Below are 25,145 nucleotides of genomic sequence, written 5' to 3'. Positions count from 1 at the left end.
GAAGGCTATCGGTAATTCCCTGCAAGATGCTACGAAACAGCAGTGGCATAGCTGGACCACTCGGAGCCCAGGGTGGGCTCCAAATTTCCCCACCGCACAATGCCCCCTGCAGCCTACACCCCCCCCCCCCCCCGCATGCCCCAGTTACCTTATCCGGTGACTGGGCCTGGTGGGGTGAGGGGGGAAGGAGTCCCACGACTGGTGGGCTGTGAGAGTGCTCTCTGGAGAGACAGCCTCATCCCAGGCTGGGCCTTGGCACGACATTCACATATTGCGCCAAGGCCCAGCCACTTCTGGGGAGGAGGAGGGGCGTGGCTGGGCCTTGGCGTGACATCCACATGTCATGGTGAGGTTATGCGCCCTCCTCTCCCAAAGTGCTCAGAAGTGATTTCAGACCCCCACACTTGACTCCCACAGAACCCGAGGCATTTGTCCCTGGATGTCCTCGCAGCAGCTACGCCACTGCGAAACAGGAAGCCACCAGTTTGAATTCTACCTATGCCAATTACATTAGTTAGTCTCAGGGATACCTGCCTACAATATACAGGTAACAATAATGACCTACCCTGCAGAGTTATTGTAAGGAGGGTGGACAAACCACTGGAGGAATTTGTGAATGGATCTGGCTGGGGAATTTCAAGGCAAACATGAAGACCTTTGATTCAAGCTGGGACTATCAGCCAAGGACAGAGGCGTAGCTACCATGGGGACATCCGGGGACAAGTGCCCCGGGCGCCACCTTGTGGTGGGCGCAAAAATTGCAGGTTCGTTAGTGGCTTTTTCTATTTTTCAGGGTTTTTCCCATTTCTGGCCTGCAGGGGGCGCAGTTTTTAGGCTAGCAGCACCAAACTTTCAGACTATTGCCAGGTGACTCTCCTGATGATACCAGCCAAGTTTGGTGCAGTTTGGTTCAGGGGGTCCAACGCTATGGACCCACAAAATGCGTGACCCCATACTTCATTACTTCCAATGGGAGCTAATAGTCAACGGCGCTACCACTTTGAGGGTCCATAACTTTGGCTCCCCTGAATCAAACTTCACAAAACCTAGGTATTATCATAAGGATAGTCTCCTGCTGATAGCACCCAGGTTTGAATGCAGTTTAGTTCAGGAGTCCAAGATTATGGACCCACAAAAGAAGGTGCTCCAGCCTCCATTGTTTCCAATGGGAGCCAATGGTAGATGGGGCTACCCTTTTGAGGGTCCATAACTTTGGGCTTCCTGGGGCCAAACTTCACACTAAACCTGGGTGGTTTAATCAGGAGAGTCTTCTGAAAGATAGCCCTAAAAGTTTGGTACTGTTAAGCAGAAACATTGCTCCCCTGACAGGCACCCATCCACATTTTCCCCAGGTTCTCTCTTTAAATCCACCTCCTTTGGAGTGGATTTAAAGGAGAATCTAGACTCCTAAATTAAAAAAAAACATTAAAGAGTATTGTTGAAGGCTTTCAAAACCAGATTCAACTGGTAGTTGTGAGTTTTACAGGCTGTGTAGCCGTGGTCTGATAGATCTTGTTCCTAACATTTGTACTGCATCTGTGGTACAGCATCTTCAGAAGTGTATCACAGAGAGTCTGTTATAAGAAGGCTGGACACAGTGTATAATAGACTTCTCTGTGATACACCTCTAATACCACCAGCCACAGATGCAGATGTGAAACATTAGGAACAAGATACCTGAACCACTGACACACACAATACAATAACCAACATTGAAAATGATGATGTTTGGGGTGGGGAATCTACCTGAAACAGCATCACTTTCAATGTTGTTTAAACTAGGAGCCAGAGTATCCTTAAGGTGGATTTAAAAGGAGAATCTGGGCTCTGTAGTTTAAACAACATTAAAAGTGATGCTGTTTCAGGGTGGATTCCCCCTCCTTAAAAAAAATAGCATCACTTTCAATGTTGTTTAAACTAGGGAGCCCTGGGTGTGTTCAGATTTGTGTGTTGGGCCATGTTCTATAATGCAATGGTGACTTTGAGATGACCTGGTGCAAAAAATGTTGTTTGGTCGTGGTGGGGGAGGGAGGCTGCCCAAATGGGGGGGGCGCAAAACTCAGATTTTGCCCCGGGCTCCATTTACCCTAGCTACACCCCTGGCCAAGGATCTTTCCTTCCCAATGTGCCCCATCTGTTATTAGCCTTAGACAGGTGGGGAAGACCTGCAAACTCTAAAGCAGGGGTCTCCCACCTTTCTAAGCCTGTGGACACCTTTGAAATTCCATCACAGGGCGTTGGGCGCAACTAGAAAAAGGCTGCCACAAAAAGGAAGAAGCTACCACAAATGTCAGGGAGTGAGATCATGCGTAACTACACATATTAACTCCAATATATCTGGCAGCGGCCGTTCAGCTTTTTAAAAAATCAGCAGCCAATCATATTTACAACGGCCAATCAGGAGCCCCGCTAGTCAAAGACCTAGTTGGCCCCTCCTAATTTCTAAACACACTTTAAGGCCTCCAGGGAAGGTGTCAGTGGCAACCACAGACGCCATGCTGGGGACCCTTGCTACTAAATAAATGCTAAATATTGCTATTATCTGTCAGTAAGAAAAGCAGGATTTTTTTCAGCAGTGGCATTCCAGGGAGAATCCAAAATCAACAGAAAGTCCCAAGCGCCTTGGGATAAAGCAGCAAATGAAACAGGCTGCAGTGTTTCTATTAAAACACACGCAGTTGCGTCCGACTTGTCCACACAGCTATACAGAGCCTTCCTCTGTCCCTGGGATCTTCCCTCCACCCCAAGTAGCTTTCTTTCATGGCCACCAGCTAAATGTAACGTAAACCCCCAAGATGCCGGCTGTGCTGCCAAGGCTTGGTGCGCGCCTGGCCTTTCCTACCGAGCACAACCCTTGTCCTTCCACCCTCATTTTGTTTGCTGGCACACCAACATCTTCAGAGAGCCAGCGTGATGTACTGGTTAAGAGCAGGTGGATTCTAATCTGGAGAACAGGGTTTGATGCCCCGCTCTGCTACTTGAGCTGTGGAGGCTTATCCGGTGAACCAGATTAGCTCGTGCACTCCAACACACGCCAGCTGGGTGACTTTGGGTGTAAGGATGCCGGTTGAGTTTGCCCTCCTTACAGCCGTCCGGCCTTGACAGAATTCCTTCGGCCGGGCAAGGAGCTAGAATCTGCTACAGTAACTTTGCTATCTTGGATGTTTGAAACTAGCATTCCGTTTCCATGAGAATGGGACTGGGTGGTGAGGGGGGAAGGGTTTTAAAACGTTTATAACCTGTAGTTTAGGCGGGAGCAGGCAGTCTTGCCATCTTGTGTATGTGTGCTTTCTGAAGTATCTGAATAAACGGACTTTCAACCAATGCCTTTTATTTCTGCTTCTTTCGGAATTCCTTACATTATGGCAAGACTCACATTCTTCATCTAAACCGTTGTGTTGGATTATAGTGGATCCTTGATGTTCACCAACATGCAAGGATTGAGTGCTCCAGAATATGTGGAAGGGCCGATAGCCCCCAAAGAGGGTTTCGAGCCTTCCCTTCCAGGGTCTGAGGAACTAGAGGAAGAATCGCTTTCCCTGGTGACTCTCTCCAAACCCCGGCTCAGTACGAGCTTGGCTTTTCTCCAACTGGACGAACAGCGAGTGACTTACAGTCATGAGGTTTATGAGGCAGGCGGTGCGTTGTCTATGGATCGGGCCCCTGTCGACAGATTTGTCTCTACCCGACATCGCATGGATTACAAACCACCAATGCAACCTGTTCCTGAGGAGCTGGGATTGTCAACTATACATGGCAATACTCAGGAGTCCATCGAAAAGTTCCTGGATAGATACTTTGATGAGATTCCCGTGGAACAGCAGTGGCACAGTACTGGGGCGCGCCCCAAAACGTTAACCACCACACCCACACCTGCGCCTACGTTCGATGTAGGATCCAAGATTGGTCGGGGTTATCGAACCCGGCTTACGTTTCCGGGGCCGGGAACCGCTGATTTAGGTGTGGAGTTGCGTGGAGCGGAAGGTGGGAGTACGGCGGCCCCTCCTGATGTGGAACTCGATCCGGATCCCGATCCAGACCCACTGCCAACGAGGGAGCGCTGGGAGGAACAGTTGGCCGCGCTGGAAGATGCCAAGAAGGCTTGGGAACGCGAGCGCGAGGCTTGGGAACAGGAGCGGAAATGTTTGCAAAGGGAAAGTGAACAGCAACGCAAAGAGCTCCAAGATGAACTGGATCGCGAAAGAGAAGTCTTGCGTCAGCAATTCATACAGGATCTGACTGTTCATGATAAAGTCCTGGAGCATTCCAAACTTGACTTACAACGCAGGTGCGACAGTGTTAAGGCTATCCAAACGCAAAATGAGCTGGCCCTGGCCTTACAACGCGCCGAGAGAGAGAAATTGGAACGTGAGAGGGTGGCCTTGCATAATCACCAAGACGCACTGGCGTGCAAAGAAAGGGAGCTAGCTGAGCTGGAACGGGAACTGAGGAGGCAACAAGCTACGATGGCCAGAGCTCCCGTTCGGATCAAAACTCTCACCCGCGCACCCGCAGTTCTTCACCCCCCCGGTGGCGCGGTGAAACGAGGGCCAGTTCCAGTTGGACAACAACCCGGGGCACCACAACCACCTCCGTTCCAACCCCAACCTCCGCTTCCTCAAGGTCCAGCCCCGGTACCTCAGCCGCCGCAACAGATGCCTAGAGCTGCGGGGAGAGGGTTTTACAGACCCCCCATTCCAGCCCGTTTTGATGGGACAGCCTCGAAGCTACCCTATTTCATCTTGCAGCTGGATGCCCATATGCAAGAATTTGATGACTTATATCGCTCTGAACGTGAGAAAGTACGGGATATTGGGTCAGTATTAGATGGGGTAGCTGCTGAATGGTTCGTGACTCTTTATGAATTACAAGCTGACGACACTCGCACGGTGGCGGGCTTCTTACAAGCGCTGCGCCTTCGTTTCCAAGATCCGGATGCTGAAAATAACGCCATACAAATAGTGAAAACCATCCAACAGGGCAATCGTTCGTTCGCCGAATTTGCTCGTGAATTTCGTGCGGCGGCCAGTAAACTTCCTCCTGACTGGCCTGAACGCATGAAATGTGAATATTTCTTTGAAGCAATGGATATAAAACTTCGCGAAACGGTGCTACTTTTCCGGATCCCACAGACCGTTGCCGAATGGATCGAAATCGGTTCGCAGGTAGCCGCCCGTCTTGCCCGTGCCCGCGCAGGAGGTCGCCCTCGCCAAAAAACCACAACCACACCGGTGCCTCCCAGTCGTAAACCAAGCCCCACTGTCACACCTGAAACTACGTCGGAACGCCGCCGCCGTGCACTCCAACACACACCAGCTGGGTGACTTTGGGCTAGTCACAGTTCTTCGGAGCTTTCTCAGCCCCACCCACCATGTGTGTTTGTTGTGAAGGGCCTAGGGGAAAGGAGATCGTAAGCCCCTTTGAGCCTCCTTACAGGAGAGAAAGGGGAGGTATAAATCCAAACTACTACTCCTCCTCTTCATGAAGGAATGTTGCATTTCATTTTCTAGCACCTGGGCCAAACAGATGCCTATCGGTGGTCTTCTCCGACTGGCAGCTACTCAATAACATCTCGAGCACAGAAAAGACTTCTTCCAATACCTGCTCGAAAAAACTGTTTTTGATAGAACCATAGGGTTGAAAGAGACCACAAGGGCCACCAAGTCCAACCCCCTGCCATGTATGGACACACCAAGAGGAAAAGGAACTTGAATTAATTTCGGCATGGTTCACCTGTAACAGACTTAAAAACTGCTGTGACAGAAAAACTGCAGTGGTAACCGGTGTAGAAACCTTGCTTTCCTAGGACACTGCTTGTGTGTGTTTTCTATGCACTACACATCTTTGACTTCACCTTAAGTTCCCTAAGTACAAAGCCTCTGGCAGTCCGGGTCTCGCAGAAGTAAACTGAATCTGATTAGCAAATATCAGAGGTAACCTTTCTTTGCCTCTTTGCTTGTACTGCTGTTCAAAAGGTACAGAAAATACAACTGCGCCCGAGATCTCCAGGGCACGACTCCGGTGTGTCAAGCAGTGTAGCGGCACCATCTTGTGGCAGCTGTAAAATGAGAACATTTGCGGCCAAAGCAAAACACAATAGTAGAGGCTAAATCTCCAAGGCAAGAAGAAGAAGAAGAAGAAGAAGAAGAAGAAGAAGAAGAAGAAGAAGATTTATATCCCCCCTTTCTCTCCTATAAGGAGACTCAAAGGGCTTACAAACTCCTTTCCCTTCCCCTCTCACAACAAACACCCTGTGAGGTAGGTGCTAGCATGGGGTTACTAGCATGATGACGTAACTTCTGGAAAAAAACCAGAAATAGCCCTAGCAACTGCCATAAAGTCTATGGTAGAACTATAGAGTTTTCCAGCAACTCCTAGAACATGGCCAATTGGCCGTGCTGGCAGAGGCTGATGGGAATTGTAGTCCATAACATCTGGAGTGCCAAAGGTTCGCCACCACGGTCCTAGAGCTATCTGCTGATGCATGTGAAAGAGATCTGGGAGTCTTAGTAAACCACCAACTGAACATGAGTCAGCAGTGTGATGGTGATGCGGCAGCTAAGGAAGCCAATGTGATTTTGGGCTGTATCAATAGTATAGTGTCAGGATCAAGTAATGTAATTGTATCTCTATTCTGCATTGGTTAGACCTCATCTGGAATATTATGTACAGTTCTGGGCACTGCAATTCAAGAAGGATATTGACCAGCTTGAACGGGTCCAGAGGTGGGCAACCAAAATGGTCAAAGGTCTGGAATCCATGCCCTACAAGGAGAGACTTAAGGAGCTGGGGATGTTTAGTTTGGTGAAGAGAAGGTTAAGAGGTGACATGATAGCCATGTTTAGATACTTGAAGGGATGTCATGTTGGTGAGGGAGCAAGCTTGTTTTCTGCTGCTCCAGAGACTAGGACCAAAAGTCATGGGTTCAAGGTGAGGGAAAAGAGATTCCACCTAAACATCAAAAAAAACTTCCTAACAGTGAGGGCTGGGCTGTCTGACAATGGAATTCACAACCTCAGAGTGTGGTGGAGTCTCCTTCTTTGGAGGTTTTTAAAGAGAGGCTGGATGGCCATCTGACAGGAGTGCTTTGATTGTGTGTTCCTGCATTGCAGGGGGTTGGACTTGATGGCCCTTGGGGTCTCTTCCAACTCTATGATTCTATGATAGAATCTACAGTCAAATCTGCAAAGAAACACTGCGCTCTTTGATTCTATGCATCTGAGTTTTTCCAAGATGTGATGTCATCATACTTATGACACACCCCATCATAGCCACCAGCCCTCTTTGCCAGGCTCAGTCGGGCAACCCTATCTGGGATGGTACGGAACCCCATTTTGACTTCTTGGAATTCATCCACCTTGTTCTACTGTCATGCATAGTCCAGACAAAAGGGAAAAACAAGGGAAACAGATTCATTTGGGGAGAATTATGATGGGATTCACACCAAAGCTCTCTCCGCCTCAGTTTCTCAACACGGCGCCCACAGCTGACATGGCACCTCGCAAGTGTTTCGATTGTAGGCATTTGCTCTTTCGACAAAGCATCTTTTCTACAAAGCAAAATGCTCATCCTGGTTCTCCATTTCACTGGAGCAGACAGGAAGTCAGAAGAATTCAGGACGTTTCGTCTTTGGAAATAGGAAAATCTATTCAGGAACGGTTGCCTTCGTTATAGGACGCCCCTTTAACCTGCTTAGGAACAATGTCTTCAGTCAGGATTCCCCTTCTTACTCTTTTCTTCGGCTCCTTACATTGATGTGCTTGTTGACTGCCGTGCTCTTCAACCCCAAGATGTGAGCTCAATGGCTCTTTGCAGTCATCTTCAAATTCCTCTGCTCGAATGGGCGGCGCTGGAATATTAGGAGTCTGGACAGGCCTCTGAAATGAAAGAGAGAGAAGACTCTTTGTGACAGAGGACCTCTCTTCCAGGTGGACAGGTTTCCATTCCTGAGCAGCTGATACACTTCAAGGATGAAAGGCCAACAAGTTAGCAGAGGCCCCGACTCCATGATACGGAAGAAAAGTTGGTTTTTATAGCCTGCTTTTGTCTTCTATTAAGAGTCTCAAAGCATCTGACAAATGCCTTTCCTTCCACACCTACACCCTTCCACAAGCACCTTGTGAAGTAGGTGAGGCTGAGACTTAGACTTAATTTATTAGTATAATCATTGACTGGACATCGAGGTTTGCCTATCACATCGAGGTTACTGGCCAGCAGCCACTCAGACGGCCAAAGCAATGATGGCAAGATACCATCAATGGAGATCTGAAAGTCACACGCCTGCAACCAGACAATGCGCTTGATCGAAAGAAGTGGCGTTTAAAAATCCGAGCAGCAGACCTTGCACTAATAGGCCAACGCTAGGAAGAAGATTGACTGGACACATAGATAAAATAGTAATTCTTAAAACCACAAAAGCTCTGAGTCAGAACTGTATATATAGATTGTCCGTAACACAAGCTTAACATCAGAGGAAAAATCGAAAAGAAAGTTATTTAAGTTTATAAAATATCATAAAATGTCTGTTCAGCATTTCTGTTTGGATATTTGGTGACAAACTTTATACATATATGCACACTCTCTGTTTTACACCTTGTTTCACCTGGTCTCTGCCTAACCTAAATAGTTCTGAGAGAACTGTGACTACCCCAAGGCCACCCAGCAGGCTACATATGGAGAAGAGGGGAATCGAACGCCGCCCTTAACCATGCAGGTCATACATTCTGGATTTATTTTTATATGCATTGATATGATTTGATTTGTAGACCACCCTTCTCCTAACAATTTCAATTCCATTTCAATTTATTAGACTTAATAGGCCACCCCGCCCCTTTCGGGCCCAGGGTGACTTACATCATACCTATAGAATACATATGAATAAAACATCTTAGAAAATTTAGACATTTCAGAAATCCAGACAATTTAGCTATTAGTCCAAGAGGTAGTACAACAGTACTAAAGGGGTGTGGGTATTCACTAATGTTCCAATAAAAGGACATACGAACAAGGAAAAGGGAGGGCGAAGGAAAAGGGAGGAAAAGAAGGAGGGGTGGGAAAAATGGAGAAGGGAAGGAGGAATCATAGAATCATAGAGTTGGAAGAGACCACAAAGGCCATCAAGTCCAACACCCCTACCATGCAGGAACACACAATCAAAGCACTTAAAGGGGTGGGCGGGCTCAGGGTGGCTTATAGTACAAATACAATTTCAAATACTGTAAAATGGAACTGAGGATGCAGCAACCCGGTCTGTCAGGAAAACATATCCCAGTGGCAGTAAAATCTCAGCGCACCTTGTTCATCCGGCTGTCACCCGACTGTCCAGATTCTTCATCTTGAAATATCTCTCCATGACAGCTCTGATCCTTCTCTATAGCAATGTAAGCCATTTCCCAGAAGAAAAAGAAATTATAGTGAAAGGAAGATAGTAGCTTTCCCTGCAGGAAGGCATATTTTACTTCTTAAGCTAGGGGGCCCAACATGGGGCCCAACGACACCTTTCTGGGTTCCTGACCAGTTTAATAGAAAGTGGGCGGGGTCAGATGAGGCTTTTGCCCAACAGGGCTACTGATTGGCTGTGCAGAGTTTCTGAGAGTTTTGACAGCAGTTGCCACTGCAACGCAAAGTTGTTCACTACATGCCTGAAAGTAAGCTGTGTACATGTGCAAGAAAATAACAATATGTTCATTTTTTGAAGAAGAAGAAGAAGAAGAAGAAGAAGAAGAAGAAGAAGAAGAAGAAGAAGAAGAAGAAGAAGAAGAAGAAGAAGAAGAAGAAGAGGAGGAGGAGGAGGAGGAGGAGGAGGAGGAGGAGGAGGAGGAGGAGTTTAGATTTATATCCCACCTTTCTCTCCTGTAAGGAGACTCAAGGTGGCTTACAAGCGCCTTTCCCTTCCTCTCCCCACAACAGATACCTTGTGAGGTAGTTGGGGCTGAGAGAGTTCAGAGTGAACTGGGACTAGCCTAAGGTCACCCAGCAGGAATGTAGGAGTGGGGAAACACATCTGTTTCACCAGATAAGCCTCCGCCACTCAGGTAGAAAAGTAGGGATTCAAACCCAGTTCTCCAGATTGAAAGAAACCTGTTGAACAGAGTTTTTGCCTACAACGATGAAGAGTTACTGTTAGAGTTACGGATAACTTCGTAAAAGCGCCTGCCCCGCTCAAACGGGGCGGGCGAGAGGGGAAGCCCGCAGCGTGGCCCAACCAGCCGCGGGCAGTTGGTGCGCCCACCCTGCTGCCTGCAGGGTGAGCAAGGATGAAGCCAGCGGCTCAGCCTCGACGGCCGCCAGGGAAGTGCCCGCCCCACTCCAATGGGGCGGGAGAGAGGGGAAGCCTGCAGCGTGGCCCTGCCAGCGGCGGGCAATTGGTGCGCCTGCCCTGCTGCCTGCAGGGCGGGCAAGGATGAAGCTGGCGGCTCGGCCTTGCCGGCCGCCGGGAAAGCGCCCACCCCGCTTCAACGGAGCTGGCCAGAGGGGAAGCCCGCTGTGTGGCCCAGCCGGCCATGGGCAATTGGTGCGCCCGCCCTGCTGCCTGCAAGGCGGGCAAGGATGGGGCCGGTGGCTCGGCTCGTGGAGCCGCAGTGCAAGGGCAGAAGAGCCGCATGCGGCTCTCGAGCCGCAGGTTCCCTACCCGTTTTAAGCCATCCAGTGCCATCCATTGTAAGGTAAAAGGGACAGAAAACCCCACCTGGCTTGAATGTGGCCCTCAAGGGAGAGGGCCCCTCCATGGAAGTTTAATAGAAGACCAGTGATATGCTTCTTGGACAAATCTACCTCGCAGGGCTGCTGTGAGAACAAAATGGAGAAAGAGGGAATGTCCAGTGCCATTTTGGGGGCCCACTTTAGATAAAACAAGTATAACTTGAAGTAAATACATATAATTGGCAAATTGACCCCCTCCCCCGACCTTGCACAAAAACTAAAGCAATTGTGGATGCAATTCAGATCTCCCATATAATTTTTAGGATGCAGTTTTGCCAGTTCGCCACTAGATGCCACTACTGCTGCAATATGTTCTGTAGTATTTAAGAATCCAGGGGAGACGTGTAATTGACATTAGACTCTTTAAATTGGACTTAGACGGGTGCTGCGTAAGACCCAACTAGGACAAATAAAACGACTGCGCTGTTGCAGCAGGACCAGAGACACATGGCTTCTAATCTCCACTAAGCCAGGAACCTCATCAGTGACCCTGGGCCTTGCCTTTCCCTTATGGGCTCAGGGGCAGCTCACATCACAAAAAACACAATTGAATACAGTTCATATTAAGAAAAAGTTATAAACGTTAATACAGTGGTGTCCAACTCTGGTGCTTCAGATGTTCGTGGACTACAGTTCCCATCAGTCCCTGCTGGCCAAGCCAGCAGGGGTGATGGGAATTGTAGTCCATGAACATCTGAAGCACCAGAGTTGGACACCCCTGCATTAACCCAAAGCTCTAAAATGGATAGCAACTAAAATCTCAATGTGGTGACAAAGGGGAGGGAGTAGGAGACAGGGAGGCAAGAAGTTGGAGTCGTGGATTGTAACCCCGCCTCAACTAGAAGCCTGGTGGAACAGCTCCGTCTTGCAGGCCCTGCAGAATTGCATCAAATCCTGCAGGGCCCGGGTTTCCTTGGTCAGGGCTGAAAATGCCCTAGCCCTGATTGAGGCTTAAGTAGACCTCTTTGGGGTCAGGGATCACCAGTAAGTTATTAGCTGACTGAAGCACTCTTCAGGGGACCCTAACAGGAGAGACAGTCCCATTGATAAGAAGGTAGATGTGAAGGTAAAATGTAGGAGTGGAGGACTATGTATACTATCCCAAGTTCCCTACAGGAAATACTGGATAAAAAATATATAATCTGGACAAAAGCTTTAGAGGATATTGCTACCTGCCACAAGAGCAGCAGTGGCATAGTGGTTAAGAGAAGGCGCACTCTAATCTGGAGAACCGGGTTTGATTCCCCGCTCTGCCACTTGAGCTGTAGAGGCTTATCTGGTGAACCAGATTAGCTCATGCACTCCAACATATGCCAGCTGGGTGACCTTGGGCTATTCACAATTCTTTGGAGCTCTCTGAGCCCCACCCACCTCACAGGGTGTTTCTTGTGGGGTGGGGTGGGGGAAGAAGGGAAAGGGAATTGTAAGCCTGTTTGAGTCTCCTTACAGGAGAGAAAGGGAGGATATAAATCCAAACTCCTCTTCTGTTCTTCACTACACCAGAAGCACGCGAAGCACTGATGCAATGCATTTTTAATGATTGTTTTTAAATTTAGGGAATTCAAGCTTCGCTGTTTTAATACTGTCAGTGTTTTATGTTTCAGGGTCCTGCTTTTGATTGTTTCTCCTCTTCCGTTTTTCACTTGCTACTGGGGAAAAGAAAGCAACACAAGGCTGCATCCATACGACCACTTCCCTAGGAGTTGGCCCCAGTGAACATGGGACTTACGTCTGAGCAGACCTGCTTAGGAGTGCTCCCCTAAACTCGCCAGACACAGACATAAAACAATGCAAAAGCCTTTATGTGGTTTTTTGGGAGGGTGGGGAGAGATCCTTCCAAAACCCACTATTTGTGTCATCAGTAACTATCATGTGGATCAGCATACAGGGTTGTCAAATAGTGCCTGGTAACTGGCAGGTGGGGGGGGGGGGGGGGGGGGGGGGCAGCATCCGAGGAGAAAGATTAAAAAGTAAAATAAGATCTCATCTTCTTACAGGACATTCTTTATCACAGAATTCCTGGAACAACCCAGAAGTGAGAAAGGGTCGATCTAGGAATCACCAGAAACTCTACGGGAAAACCCACTATTTTTCCCATAGAATTTACAGTGATTCCTAGAACTGTCCTTTGTCGCTTCTGGGACAGCAACAGGACCTGGGGGCAGGGGACCCCCTACTCCCAGCAGGGGCTTGGCAGCTCTAGCAGCACAGAATGATAGACACCAAGGCACGCTTAACGTAACTTTTGAAACATTTTATTCAGTTTTTAAATTATCATTTTAGAGGATTTTTTAATACAGATCCCTATTTTGCTATATGTTTTTTAATAAATTTGTATTTCTTTAAAGCATGTATTGTTGTTGCTATCTGGATGCCATTAAAGGTTTCAGTTCAGTTCAGACAGACACTATTTTTCTATGCTCCATAAAGGTTGAGTATGGCAAATTTCAGTGTACACAGAGAGACAGCTTAGTTTTACAAGCCACTCGGATGTTTAAGTGAGCAGAGATAATGGTGCTTATTCTGCACTTTAACTTACTTTTGGGGAGATTTCGTGCCAGCTGAATTGTTAGCCAGACACTGGTACGCTGGCTCCAGCCCCCTGGCGCCTCTACCTCCCACAGTCGGGACTGCTCTTCGGGGTGGTTGTCCAAGAATCGTTGACAAACTAAATAGGAAAGGCAAGAAGCGCAACGCAGAACATGTTGAAACTCAGTCAGAAGCAGCTACCAAGAACACTTATGAGAGATACATTGGATTATTTTTGTATTCAATATCTGTTGGGAGATAAAAATCCTCGTGTAACACTGGAGGTGGCAAAATTTTTGGCCAAAGTTTTTAGCTTTAAAAAATCAGAAAACCCCAAAATCTGTATTTTTAAAATGAAAATTGTATTTAACTAAAAGAACAATAACTATTTTAGATGGTAAAACTGTCTTATTTTAGGATTATTTGTATATGGTTTGTTTTGTGTACTGACTGTAATTTAATAAATTTAACTAACAATGCTCAAAACTTTTCTTTCAGGTTCAATATTCAGATTCCTTTTGTCAAACACCTGACAAAGGTATCTTTTACTCTCGACAGCTTACCCTGAAAATCTTGCTGGTCTCAAGGGTGCCACTGAACTTGAATCTAGCTGTTCTTCCAACTCTAGGCATCCCTTGGTCTGAAAATTACCTAACTGTTAAAGGAAATTCAACTGGATGGTGTGTTGTCCCAGGTCTAGCAAAATAAGAAGACAGAGTCAGGGGAAGAATACAAGAGAATAACAGTCAAGGTTTAGAAGAACAGACAGCATCAGGCTACTGAAATTGGTTTACCCTACTCTGCAGGCCATCCACGATAGAAATGTCACCACTTTATTTATAATGCAGGCCCTCTGTGCAACAGTTATGCCTGTCATGTCTAAGTATTTGTAACAGCCTGGGAAAAAAATCGTGATCTGGAAATTACTCCAGAGCTTCTACAGTTTCTTGCATAACCATTTTGTTCTACAATAATATTTGGAAACTGGTAAGTAGTGCTGTCAGAAAGAGCTGATTTATGTCTTCCGCTCGGTCTTTTTCTTTACAATGCACTGTCTGGGCCCCTTTTCTTTTTAAAAAAAGAAAAAAATGTAATGGTTTCCCTGAGTAGAGGCTGCACAGCTGTTTGGAGTGTGAAGTCACTCTGCAAGATCAGTGTCATGGAAAACAAATTTTGAACCAGGAGAAGTTTAAAGAGATTGTATCGGTTCAATCGGAAAGATAACACTGTAGATTTTGATCCCAAAGCTACCGAATACCATCTTTATTTAATTTGTGTTTTCGCATATACCAACAAATGCCTGGCATTCCAGGTGACCACTGGGACTTGACCCCTGATCCAGTCCAAAACAATGAAGAAGAAGAAGAAGAAGAAGAAGAAGAAGAAGAAGAAGAAGAAGAAGAAGAAGAAGAAGAAGAAGAAGAAGAAGAAGAAGAAGAAGAAGAAGAAGAAGAAGAAGAAGAAGAAGAAGAAGAAGGAGAAGGAGAAGGAGAAGGAGAAGGAGAAGGAGAAGGAGAAGGAGAAGGAGAAGGAGAAGGAGAAGGAGAAGGAGAAGGAGTAGGAGAAGGAGTAGGAGGAGAAGGAGAAGGAGAAGGAGAAGGAGGAGTTGGAGGAGTTGGAGGAGGAGTTCGATTTATATCCCCCTTTCTCTCCTGTAAGGAGACTAAAAGGGCCTTATAAATTCCTTTCTCTTTCCCCCTCACAATAAACACCCTGGGGCTGAAAGAGTTCCAAAGAATTGTGACTAGTCCAAGGTCACCCAGCTGGCATGTGTTGGAGTGCACAACCTAATCCAGTTCACCAGATAACCCTCCACAGCTCAAGTGGCAGAGCGGGGAATCAAACCCAGTTCTCCAGATTAGAGTCTTTATAATGTCTCTATGCATTATTTATATCTGTTGTTTGTGACCACAGCAAACACACAATGTGCCGCAAATGGATTCAAAACCTGACCTTAAATGACTTCAGCATTTTTGGACCATAGTCCATGCAGTTTTTATGTGAGGGTTCCCTACCTGTAAAATACCACTGGGGGGTGATTATCTAAGGGTTTATTTTGTTAATTTTAAATTGTAATGCTTTAATTGTGACTTATATGCCACCTAGAAAAACGGGAAAGAAATATTTTCATTTAAAAAAAATACAACCATTCACTTTACCTCTTCTGCGTTGCCTTTTGAAATGGCGGCGGCTACTGCTGAAGAGATAACCTCAAGGTCTGGGTCCCCTCTGGAGAGATAGATGCCTAGAATGGCTTCGGGCCCAGGTGTTGCTGCAGTGGACAGCTGGAGAGGTTCCAGGCCCAGCCATGGCAGTGGCAGATGTCTGACGTGGCTCAAGGCCTGACCGCAGCAGATACCTGGAGTGGCTCCGGGCCTGGTCTCGGCAGATGCCAGGAGCAGCTCTGAGCCTGGTCATGGTGGATGTCTGGAGAACCTCCAGGCACAACCATGGAATTGGAAGATGCCTAGAGTGGCCCTGGGCAGTCATGAAGAAGGCAGATGCCTGGAGTTTTTAATCCAAAATTGCTTCTTTGCACTTCAGTTTCAGCAATGAACAGCTGGTAGCTGTACGCCCTTGAACAGGAGTTCAATAAACCCATTTCTGCACTCAAGAGTCTGGTTATTACAGGGGGTCAACAAAACCTGGCATACGATCACTCAGCGTAGGAGTAGGGAAACGGTCACACATTCTAGTGCAGGATCAGGGAAACAAATCCAGTTCACCAGATTAGAGTCCACCGCTCACGTGAAAGAGTTGGGAATCAAACCCAGTACTCCAGATTAGAATCCATCGCTCTTAACCACTACACCATGCCCAAATCTGTGGGTGGGACAACAACATTTAAATTGGGGTCGGACGCCTTTTATTATGTATTATGGTTTTTTGCTGTTTTATGAGTTTTAAGCTATTTTATGGGATGGAGCCTATGTGTTTATATTTGTACGACCGCTCCTGTTGATGTTGTAGTGAATGTTGTTCACCGCCCGGAGCCCTTCGGGGATCGGGCGGTATACAAATTAAATAAATAATAAATAATAATAACATAAAATATACTACACTAAATATCCTTCACCACTGAACCACTACACCATTCTGCCTCATGCATTACACAGGAGCAAATCCAGGTTTCCAAAGAGGACTCTTCTGCACATGCAGAATAATGCACATTCAATCCCCTTTCACAATTGTTTGACAGTGGATTCTGCTATTCTGCACAGTAAAATCCAGCTTCAAAATACATTGAAAGTGGGCTGGAAGTGCATTATTCTGCATGTGCGGAAGGGGCCCAAGTGAGGTTTGTAAGTAGGCACTTGTCTGCTTGTCTGTAGAGAGTGAAGGACAGCTTCACAATCCTTTAAACACAGTATTTCCAACCCTCATTCTTTACCTTGGTACATATCGGCAGAAATCGGGCTGCTGATTCCCAGGGCTTCCTCAGTGGCGAACGTCTTGCAAAAATCCTGCAACATCCTTGTCCCAAGTCCGCATCTTCTAAACCTTTTCTGGACAAACACCGTGTCCAGCACAGGGAGAAGATAGCATTGGCTGCTGTGCCCACCACACAGGCTTCCTGGAAGAAGAAAACAACAGTGTGGTGTAATAGTTAGAGCGCGGGACTAGGATTTGGGACAGCCAGGTTCAAACAAGTCTTGATTAGCGTTTGGATGGGAGACCACAAAGGAAGTCCATGGTTGCTATGTGAGGACAGGCAATGGCAAACCACCTCTACTCATTTTACCTGACACAAGGTCACCCAGAAGGTTTCATGTGTAGGAGTGGGAAAACAAATCCAGTTCACCAGAGTCCACCGCTCATGTGAAGCAGCTGGAAATCAAACCTGGTACTCCAGATTAGAATCCACCGCTCTTAACCACTACACCACGCCCAAATCTGTGGAAGGAACATCAGTATAAAATATACTACACTAAATGTACTACACTACTTTACCACTACACCAGTGGTTCTCAACCTGGGGGTCGCGACCCCTTTGGGAGTCGAACAACCCTTTCACAGGGGTCGCCTAAGACCATCAGAAAACAGACTTTTTATATTCTATATATACCAATTTTACAGTTGGGGGGTCACCACAACGTGAGGAACTGTATTAAAGGGTCGCGGCATTAGGAAGGTTGAGAACCACTGCACTACACCATTCTGCCTCATGCATTACACATGAGCAAATTCAGGTGTATGTCTAAAATCCCGGCAAGTCTCAGCCAACTTATCGCAACCCAGTGCGGTTTTGAAGGCAAGAGACTAACAGAGATGCTTTGCCATGAACTTTCTTTGCATGGTGGTTAAGAGCAGCAGACATTAATCTAGAGAACTACATTTGATTCCCTACTACTCCACATGAGCAGCAGATTCTAATCCAGAGAACCAGGTGTGATTCCCCACTCCTTCATACAAGCAGTGGACTCTAATTTGGTGAACCGGATTTGTTTCCCTGCTCCTCCATGTGAAGCCTGCTGGGTAACCTAGTCACAGTTCTCTCAGAACTCTCTCAGCCCCACCTACCTCACAAGGTGTCTGTTGTGGGGGGTGGGGAGAAGGTGATTGTAAACTGTTCTGAGTATCCTTAAAGGAATAGAACAGTGGGGTGTAAAAAACAGCTCTTCTAATCAGGACCAACCCTGCTTAGCTTCTGAGATTGGACAAGATCAGGTTAGTCTGAGCCATCCCAGTCAGAGCTATTTTCAATCATATATGGAGAATATATGTATATATGGAGCTTGTCTCTACAAGAGTCAGATTCTTTTTTTAAATTCTTTATTTAATCGGTTTTATACATAATATAACAAAAATAATCTACAATAACAAAGAGAACATTTCATAGAAACTAAAAGAAAGTTATAAAGAGCAAATAGCAAGAGAAAAAAAGAAATCCAGAAAACATGAAAAGTGAAAAAAATCATTACATTGTATATAAATCTAAGATACAGATCCTCGTTAAGATTATAAAATAGTAAAGACACAAAACAACAACTTATCCTAACTTATACTGACTTCCCCTCAGCTTCTTATAACTCTGTCAATTTTAAACTATATGTGAGGAAAACAAAAAGGCATATCTTGGGTTTAACTTATTATAGTTATTATAACTTATAACTTGGGTTTAACTTATAATAGTTGTAATAACTTATAATAGTGGTAAAATAGTATTAATCAAGTCAGGTATTCATTATCCAGTTAGATATTATATCTTTGTTTTTTATATATATAAATATATATATAGAGAGAGAGAGAGAGAGTGAGTCCAGGGTTCCCATAGTGATGCATAAGTCTTAGTTGTTTTCATTTCAGTATGGTTAGATTTTAGGTGCTGCGAAATTCTATCTGCAACACTAAAGAGTCAGATTCTACTAAGTAATTCCAGTTTTTTTGGAAGAGGGTGTCCTACACAAAAACACACTAAAATGGGTCCCTTCTGCCCTCTTAATAGCTAAAATTTCAGCCCACAGAACACACAGCCTCCCAAACCGAATACAGCCCCAGTGACCATATATGGTGGCCGGCCAGGGGCTCATTAACAGCCCTCTCGATTCGGCTCTGTTCCTGGAACTGGAAACACAGGGGACTTGTACAACTTGACGCTTCATCACAGCATATGGCTTATGAGCTGTGTTTGGCTTGGTGGGTTAAGCGGCCTGGCTATAATGGCCTCTTCTTTCGCAGATAGAGGCGCGTGGTTTGGAAGAAGCAAGAGCCCTCTGCTTTCTCTCCCCTGATCTCATGCGTAGGTTAACGGGTAATCATGTTCTCGGTCTGCACCCAAGCCATGAATAACGTCACTCTCTCTTTTCTGTTCTGCTTTACAAGGGCAGCCCAGTTATTCAAAGGTCTGAGAATCCTGCTGCGTAAGGCACCCTTTGAGGTGGGGCACGTCGCCCTCTGGTTACTCACAAGATCACGGCAGATGGACTGAGCTAAGAAAAGCACCAAGCCCCTGGCATCCCGCCCCCCCCCCCTCCCCAATGCGAGCCAAGAAACCCAACACACTCTGGACTGGCAGTCAGCCTGACAGAGATGTCAGGTCTTGGCAACCTGGCACCATTTATTTAGAGAAGCCAACAGACTTTCCTGGCTTTGAGGGCATCGCTGGGAAAAGATGAGTGCGTGATTCTATGGGGTTGCTTGTGATCTCTTGATAGAACTTGTCGAAAATTCAAATGCAGCTGAAAGAAGAAGAAGAGTTGGATTTATATCCCCCCCCCTTTCTCTCCTGTAAGGAGACTCACAGGGGCTTACAAACTCCTTTCCCTTCCCCCCTCACAACAAACACCCTGTGAGGTAGGTGGGCCTGAGAGAGCTCAGAAGAACTGTAACTAGCCCAAAGTCACCCAGTTGGTGTGCGTTGGAATGCACAGGCTAATCTGAATTCCCCAGATAAGCCTCCCCAACTCAAACGGCAGAGCAGGGAATCAAACCCGGTTCCTCCAGATCAGAGTACACCTGCTCTTAACCACTACACCATGCTGGCTAAACGGCCAAAATCTACCTCACACATTCAAATCTGCCTCTACATCTAAACCTACCTCGATGTGAAGCTAAAACAGAGGAGAGGAGAATGTTGTAAGCAGTTTGGGGTCCCCTTTTGGGGAAAAGGTGCAAAAGTAAACATACAAACACACAGCAGTGGCATAGCAGGTGCACTCTAATCTGGAGAACCAGGTTTGACTCCCCGCTCTGCTACTTGAGCTGTGGAGGCTTATCTGGGGAACTAGAATAGTCTGTGCAAGCCAACACATGCCAGTTGGGTGACCTTGGGCTAGTCACCACTCTACGGAGCTCTCTCAGTCCCACCCACCTCACAGAGTGTTTGTTGGGGGGGGGGGGAGGGAAAGGAGATTGTAAGCCCCTTTGAGTCTCCTACAGGAGAGAAAAGGGGGTATAAATCCAAACTCTTCTTCTTCTTCACTAGTAGTACCACAACAATAATGTCTTGAGCTATTGTTCCTGTCTTATGGAGTGTTTCAATTGAGGGAAAAGATGGAAGAACTCTAAGAAGAAGGCGGCCTTCCCGCAGCCGACCCTTTCGGAGCCTTTAATCTGTTCAGCTGGGCCACAAACATTAAATGACTAACCTGTGAGCCAGGCAGATGGGTAAACAGCAATTAGGCGGGCCGAGAAAGCAGACGGCCATTAATGCTCTCCAGCGTCCCAAAGACCAGTCCTGCCCCACATCTAAAAGACCCAAACCAAACAAAATTGCGCATTCCAGTGAGTTTGCCTGATTAACAAGCCGGCTTGGCAGGCGTTGGTCCAGAGAGACCTTCTACAGACAGAGCACTCATGTTGAGGGAGAAGTTTCTGCTTGAATAGTGCCCAAAGTCAACCCTTTGTGCAAGATGAGCACACGCACGCATGCACGCACGCACACACACACACACACACACATGCCTACACAAAAGCAAAGACATCAAGCATAAAAATCCATGGCTTCAAATAAACCTAACCAAAGGCATGGCTTGGCTCGTTCTATTATGTCCCAAGTTTTAGGCATAGTGCAAAAAAGAAAAGAAAAAGTGTGTGAGATAAAAGAATAAAACTAGAAATGAAAGACAGCTGAGAAAATGCAAAATCAGAGCTGCATCTCAGAGCCAGCTTGGTATAGTGATTATTGGTGGCAGACTCTAATCTGGAGAACCAGGTTTGACTCCCCACTCCACATGAGTGGCAGATTCATATCTGACGAACTGGATTTGTTTCCCCGCTCCTCCACATGAAGCCTGCAGGGTGACTTTGGGTCAGTCACAGTTCTTTGGAACTCTCTCAGCCCCACCTGCCGCACAAGGTGTCTGTTGTGGGGAGAGGAAGGGAAAGGAGTTTGGAAGCAGCTTCTAGACTCTCTATGGTTGAAAAAAGTGGGGTGTGATTCCAAACTCCTCTTCCTCCGGATCACTTTTACCGGCTTGCAAAAACCAGACTTTGCTGCCATATCCAGATTTGGCCATCTGGTTTTCATAAACCACAGGTTGTTCCCAAACCAGAACTGGGAATCCACCTCAAAGAGTTATTTCCAGTTCTGGTTTGCTGGTGGTCTGTGGAAACCGTGATTTGCCTGATTCAGACATGGTCCTGAGAAACTATGGTTTGGGGGAACTGAAGAGGAGATAGGGGCGCACAATGTGCAAGACTGGGGAGAGGAAGGAACATTTGAGCCCGAAGAACAGCTCTGATGACAAAATCACGATTTGACCACAGAATCAAAGGCCATTTACACACTAACAACTTCCTGTGGGTTTGTAGTATTCTATTCTAAAGCCCCCCCACCGCCCCCCACCCCCGGCATCAGGAGATCTATTACCCACTCTCCTTCCCCTGCTTTTCCCTCACCTTTTTCCTGACATATATCCCATTTTTCTCAACTGTAAAGTGGCTTGCAATCGCCTTCCCTTCCCCTCCCCACAACAGACACCTCGTGAAGTAGGCAAGGCTGAGAGAGTTTGGAGAGACCTGTGACTAGCCCAAAGTCACCCAGCAGGAATCAAATCCAGTTCCCAAAACTAAAGTACGCCACTCTTAACCACTACAACATGTTTGCCCCCCACAACAGCCCTGTGATGTCTGGCACAAGGTCACCCAGCAAGCTTCCATGGCAGCGAAGGGAGTTGAAACGGAATCTTCCAAATCCTAGTTCAGTATTCTAACCACTTCACCAGGCTGGCTTTCGAGGAGTATAAAAAAGACAAGAACCCCCAAGGAATACTCTAAAAATCCAGGGAACTTAATTCTGGATATATAAAAGTTACAATCTTCAAATGTTCCTAAAAATCTTTACTATCTCTCAATCCCCCACTTGGAAAATCTGAAATGGTGCCCGCTGCTTTCTGGTAAGATACCAACTGGCAGCAAAGCATGCCCCAAAAGAAGTGTACCTTTTGCTTTGACTGTGTAGAAGGCCACTGCCTCTCTGTTCTTCCAGAATATTTTAGCCTGCTCCTCCTCTGGGTGAGGAATGAAGACCACGTCTGACATCAAGCTCCTCTCCTGCCTTCCAAAAATGATGTCATTAAGCACAAAGAGGACAATTCTTTCCTCAAACGTCTGAACCTTACAAAGCAAAACAGAAAAAGAATAAAGGCGAGAATCGTTTGAGCGAAAAAGTCAGAATTAACAAAGACACACACTATTCTTGATGGGCAGCATTCGATCTTGCTCAGATGGCGACACTGACTAGATATGTAAAAGATAAATCAATTATGGATTTTAAGATCGAATGGAGACTCTGGGTAGAATATGTCAGGAAAAAAACACAACTGCAGAGATATGACTATTGGCTATGAATGGAAAAATTAACTATTACATGAAATACTTTTTATATTGAATTTAGTTAGATGACAGTCAATAACTTAATTAACAACCAGGATCCCAAGATATTGAAAATGGTGGCCAATTTTCTGATTAATACTTTGAATTAATCCTCTAGGTTCTTTTTTTTTCCTGTTTATACTACCCTTACGAACGTTGGATATTTTTTCAGCTACTTCGTTCTTTTGGGTGCTGTGTGGTTTCCGGGCTGTATGGCCGTGTTCTAGCAGCATTCTCTCCTGACGTTTCGCCTGCATCTGTGGCTGGCATCTTCAGAGGATCTGATGTTGGGAAAGCAAGTGGAGTATATATATCTGTTGGAGTGTCCAGGGTGGGTGGAGAAACATTGTCTGTGAGTAACAAAGAAGGCAACCAGGTCAATAGTTGAGGGCATCTGAATAGAAGTATGAGTAACAATGAAGACTATAGCATGGGAGTAACAATGGAGATAGCAAGGTCACTGGTGGGAGCATCTGAATAGAAGTATCCTGGCCTTTGTTTCTTTTGTCTATGGTCATCCTGTGTTTGTGTGGAGCTGGTTAGACACTGTCTTGACTCTAGTATTTTTCACAGACAATGTTTCTCCACCCACCCTGGACACTCCAACAGATATATATACTCCACTTGCTTTCCCAACATCAGATCCTCTGAAGATGCCAGCCACAGATGCAGGCGAAACGTCAGGAGAGAATGCTGCTAGAATACGGCCATACAGCCCAGAAACCACACAGCACCCAAGTGATTCCGGCCGTGAAAGCCTTCGACAATACTTCGTTCTTTGTTTGTCTCTATCCTGTTGATTTCTTTTTTGATGCCTAATAAAGGTTTCTGTTCTGTTCAACTTAATTATAAAGGATATTTTGAAGTATTTGGCAAGAGAACTAGATCATTTATTTTGTCTTCTTTAAAAATAACAGTCAGAAGTCTTGGGTTTATTTTTATAATATAGGCAACTAATATGGACTGGATAGTGTAAGGAAATGTAACTGCTTGGTTCTATATATATTCTTCTTTTGTTTTCAAATGTGATGGTGAACTGGAATAAAATTTCTGAATTGGAAAAAAAGAAAAAAGAGAAGAACATGAGAGGAAAGTCGGGGGGGAGGGGGGGACCCAACTGCAAAGAAAAAGTTTTCAAATATTTTAATGTAGCTGACTCATGTCGGATAAAAAATACCAAAGGAGACAGAACTTACTAAGTTCATAAAAATAATATGTGACGTGCCCAAATGCTTTGAATTTGCACAAAGTTATTCCTGGATTATATATTACGCAGCTAACATAGCTAGACATGAGTAAGAAGGGTGAGCGAAAATGCTAGAAAACATCAATCCTGCAGAGGACCAAAGGAAGAATAAGACACAAACTCAGTTTGTTTCAGTTTGTTTCAGTTTCCTACACTCTTATGGCTCATTCCGCACATGCAGAATAATGCACTTTCAAACTGCTTTCAGTGCTCTTTGAAGCTGTGCAGAATGGCAAAATCCACTTGCAAACAGTTGTGAAAGTGGTTTGAAAATGCATTATTTTGCGTGTGCGGAATGAGCCTTATGAGAATCTGTTTGAGTAGAACAGAAGTTCCCAACATGGTGCCTGCCAATCCCCTTCAGTTTTAGGAAGAGGGCGGGACTTCTGATCAGCCATTGCAGTTTTAATTGGCTTTGGCAGTTGCCACCACAGCCCAAGAAACTTCACTGTGCAACTGAAGGCAAGCAGCCGCCGCCATTTTTTGGCTAGCTCCGCCTACTGCAGCAGCCATCTAGTGGCCATCAAGTTTGGATGGGGCTTTTTTATCATCAAAGTGTTTGAGATTTGTGTAACAGCTTATACTGATTTTCAAGGGGTACCCTGCATTCAGAAGCGTAGCGGCTATGGGGACATCCGGGGTGGCTTATCCCAGGAGCCGCCATTGCTGTCATGTGTCAGGGCCAGGGGCGTTTCGGGGGTGGGGTGTGTCGGGGACATTTCGGGGCATTTCAGGGGCAGGGCAGAGGGGGGATGGGAGGGGGCGCGAGGGCAGCTCATGCCCCGGGCGCAGTTCCCCCTCCCTTCACCACTGCCTGCGTTTCAGGCCTTGTGTTTTTAACAACGTTTTTGTGTATCTATAAAAACAATTAGTTTTGTTATAGATTTTACAAGCTTCAGCTCAACCTTTGAGGCTCCCTTTGGGCCTGGGGTCATTAACAGGATTATTAGTTTGTTTTAAAGTACAAAACACACCATGACCGAGATTCCGTGTTTTCAGAGACAGCAAGTACTCTAAATTAAACAACGTCCATACCTGTATCAACCCTTCTCGGGACAGATCTGCTGTCTTCAATATATCTTCAACGGGCCACCAAGAATTGTGCAAATAAACAGCTAAAACTGAAAGAGAGAGGGAAGAAGGAAACCACGGAAGATTTTCGAGATGCTTACCACAATGATAACAAGAGCTTGTACAGATTCACAGAGGCATCTATGTGCTCTTGGCTTCTCTTTTTCGTTGCGTTATTTGCATGGTTATTCTTTTCCTGTTGTGTTTCCATTGCTAGAAACAAGAGGTTAACTCTTCTGAGGCTCTTCTGCGTTAGGAAATGTCAAAATGTTCATCAACAAAC

The 25,145-nt window shown here is 46.0% G+C and overlaps 1 protein-coding gene across 3 annotated transcripts in view; it reads right to left on the bottom strand.

The window, feature by feature from the left end:
• Window positions 1-25,145, bottom strand: part of LOC125424725 (protein FAM169B-like) — a 78,191-nt gene that overhangs the window by 20,710 nt on the left and 32,336 nt on the right. The window contains exons 4-9 of one of the 3 annotated variants that reach the window (XM_048482154.1): window positions 24,827-24,912; window positions 22,113-22,287; window positions 16,622-16,804; window positions 13,241-13,369; window positions 9,294-9,370; window positions 6,866-7,877 (exon numbers count right to left, since the gene is read on the bottom strand). In XM_048482154.1, coding sequence (XP_048338111.1) covers window positions 7,650-7,877; window positions 9,294-9,370; window positions 13,241-13,369; window positions 16,622-16,804; window positions 22,113-22,287; window positions 24,827-24,912 — 878 coding nt within the window. In that variant the 3' untranslated portion in view covers window positions 6,866-7,649. Of the gene's footprint in view, window positions 1-6,865; window positions 7,878-9,293; window positions 9,371-10,687; window positions 10,786-13,240; window positions 13,370-16,621; window positions 16,805-22,112; window positions 22,288-24,826; window positions 24,913-25,145 lie in introns of those variants that run through there. The other 2 variants (XM_048482155.1, XM_048482156.1) reach the window with 2 other exon arrangements.

This window comes from Sphaerodactylus townsendi, linkage group LG17, assembly GCF_021028975.2.
Source record: "Sphaerodactylus townsendi isolate TG3544 linkage group LG17, MPM_Stown_v2.3, whole genome shotgun sequence".
In the NCBI taxonomy this organism is placed as follows: domain Eukaryota; kingdom Metazoa; phylum Chordata; class Lepidosauria; order Squamata; family Sphaerodactylidae; genus Sphaerodactylus; species Sphaerodactylus townsendi.
This window is presented reverse-complemented; position numbering and strand designations above follow the sequence as displayed.